The 2,500-nt window shown below is 29.4% G+C and overlaps 1 protein-coding gene across 1 annotated transcript in view; it reads left to right on the forward strand.

Annotated features, from left to right (window-relative positions):
* The window catches only part of LOC119582963, a 45,329-nt gene that overhangs the window by 42,019 nt on the left and 810 nt on the right, over positions 1-2,500 (forward strand). Inside the window, exon 3 of the mRNA XM_037931478.1 lies at positions 1,729-1,924. Coding sequence (XP_037787406.1) covers positions 1,729-1,924 — 196 coding nt within the window. The remainder of the gene's footprint in view (positions 1-1,728; positions 1,925-2,500) is intronic.

Here is a 2,500-nt window from a genome sequence, read left to right on the forward strand (position 1 = left end):
CCCTTCACTTCTTTATTCAGTTAAGATTTTTTCAGGTGGTAGATACAAGTATAATGTGCAATGTTTTTATTTCGAACAAGAAAGGATAACGAGCTTTAGGGAATTATTTAAGCGAGCTTGCTATTTTCTGCTTTTCTGTAATGATCATTGCGAAAAAATATTTTTTTTATCAACGTTTACTTGTTACGGATCTTTGGTTTTTTTTTTTTTCTATTAACTTTTTTTTTTTTTTTTTTTTTTTATGGGAATTGGTGCTTTTATAGCTATATACTTTTTTTTTTCGTAAATTTAGAGCTGCAAACATTTCTTTTATATAATTTTTATTGTTTTTTTTTTTTTTTTTCTTTTTTTTTGATAGTGTAGTACAAAGAGCTTTTTTTTTTTATTCCGATGCTACCTGCTTTTGCTGCGATTATGATTACTTTTGAAATAGAAAAGTAGAAACCAATTAGAAATTTTAAAAATGTTGTTGTGACTTTTAACATTGTTATTTTGGTGGTGAGACTCTTGATGAGATGCAATGAACGTTATATCATTATCAGTATAATTATTATAGTATTACTGTTATTATTATTATCATTAATATCATTCTTGTCATTATTATTAATGTTACTAGCAGTATTATCAGTATTTTCATTATCATTATTGCTGTTGCTGTTATTATCATTGTTATTATTATGAATACTACATTGATACTACTATCATTATTACTATCATTATCTTAGAATTTATTATAATCATCATGCCTAGTATTAATTTTGTATCGCATTCGTGTTAATTCTCCATATAGATTAACTTTTCTTATCGATAAAGAGAAAAATTACAAGAATTCTAATCAATACGAGAAAGAGCAGGGATGCCAACGATAATGATTGCAGTGACGTAGAACAATATAAACTACTAATGTATAATACGATAATAATTACATCTTCTCTGTTGTGATAAATAGCATTAAGAATTAATTCACGATGATACGACAGTAAAAGTTATAAATTCGATAATGATATTGTATGTTATTACAAACTTTCCTCGCTGATATGATACCATTCTTCCCCTTAATCAATCACAATTTATGACTGATGCCATGAAGTCATTAACTTTGAGTGCAATTAAGAATATCTGTGATTAACGGTCTAATAGCCGACTTTTGGGGATATTATCGACTACTAAATCAGGATGACGTCACGCTCCTCTGAGAATTTTTTTGGCGGAGTTTGACATTCTGGGAAAATGTGTTCGGGTGGTCATGGTTTTGAGTTTGAGTAAATAATCACTTTTTTTTTGTAATTGTTGCAATATATGATTACTGATTGTTATCATTGCTGGCATTAGTATGATTATTATTTATATTATCAATCCGGTTGTCGTTATAATGTTTTTTTATCATTATTATTATTATTATAATTGTGTTACTTTGTGTATTTTCTAGGAAGATGAGTTTCCGTTAATCATTAATATTTCAAATGTAATTATTGCCAAAATGTTAATACGTATCCATCTCAGCTGCACCATTACGGAAATCATCATTATCATCATTATCACTACCACGGACGTAATATTAATCACCTCTTACAGAAATTCACACAGAATGAAACAAAACCAGATACAAAAAATATATATAAACAAAGAAAACACATAAATACCAAATATAGCCAAACGATAATTCAAACTGTCTCACATTTTCTCGCGTTCTCTCTCTCCCCGTCTCTTCCCCCCCCCCCCCACAAGGCTGGCACCCGATATTGTGGTAGACGACATGGGGGGTTCGAGCCCCTCCCGCGGAGGAATGGGGGGGTCGGACGGATACAGAGGAGGGGGAGGAGGAGGAGGAGGAGGAGATAACACCAAGCTTCCCATCGTGATGCTCCAGGGATTCTTCCGAGGCCCGGGCGATAGGTCTCCCCATCACAGGCGCCCGTCGATGGTGGGTGGCGGCCGCGCGGCGCCGTCTGGAGGAGGCGGTGCATGGCTTCGTGTAGTGGATGCTGTGGTTCATACAGTCATACACACATATATATGCACACACTCATACACATATATGAATGTGTCTCTGTGTGTGTATGTATATGTATATATATATATAATATATATATATATTATATATTATATATATATGTATATATATGTATATATATATATTATACATATATATATATATATATATATATATATATATATATATATATTATATATATATCATAATTATGTTATATTATATATATATATTAATATATATTATATAATATATTATATATATAATATATATATAATATTATTATATATATATATATATATATATATATATATTTTATATATATACTTACATGACATGTTGTGTGTGTGTGTGTGTGTGTTGTAGTGTATGTATGCTATGATATATATATATATATCAGATATTATATATCATATTATATAATATATATATATATAATACTATAGTTTTATATCCTATATCATATATTATGATTATTTATGACTATATTATATGATATCCATATTA

The sequence above is a fragment of the Penaeus monodon genome, chromosome 16, assembly GCF_015228065.2.
Source record: "Penaeus monodon isolate SGIC_2016 chromosome 16, NSTDA_Pmon_1, whole genome shotgun sequence".
Classification (NCBI taxonomy): domain Eukaryota; kingdom Metazoa; phylum Arthropoda; class Malacostraca; order Decapoda; family Penaeidae; genus Penaeus; species Penaeus monodon.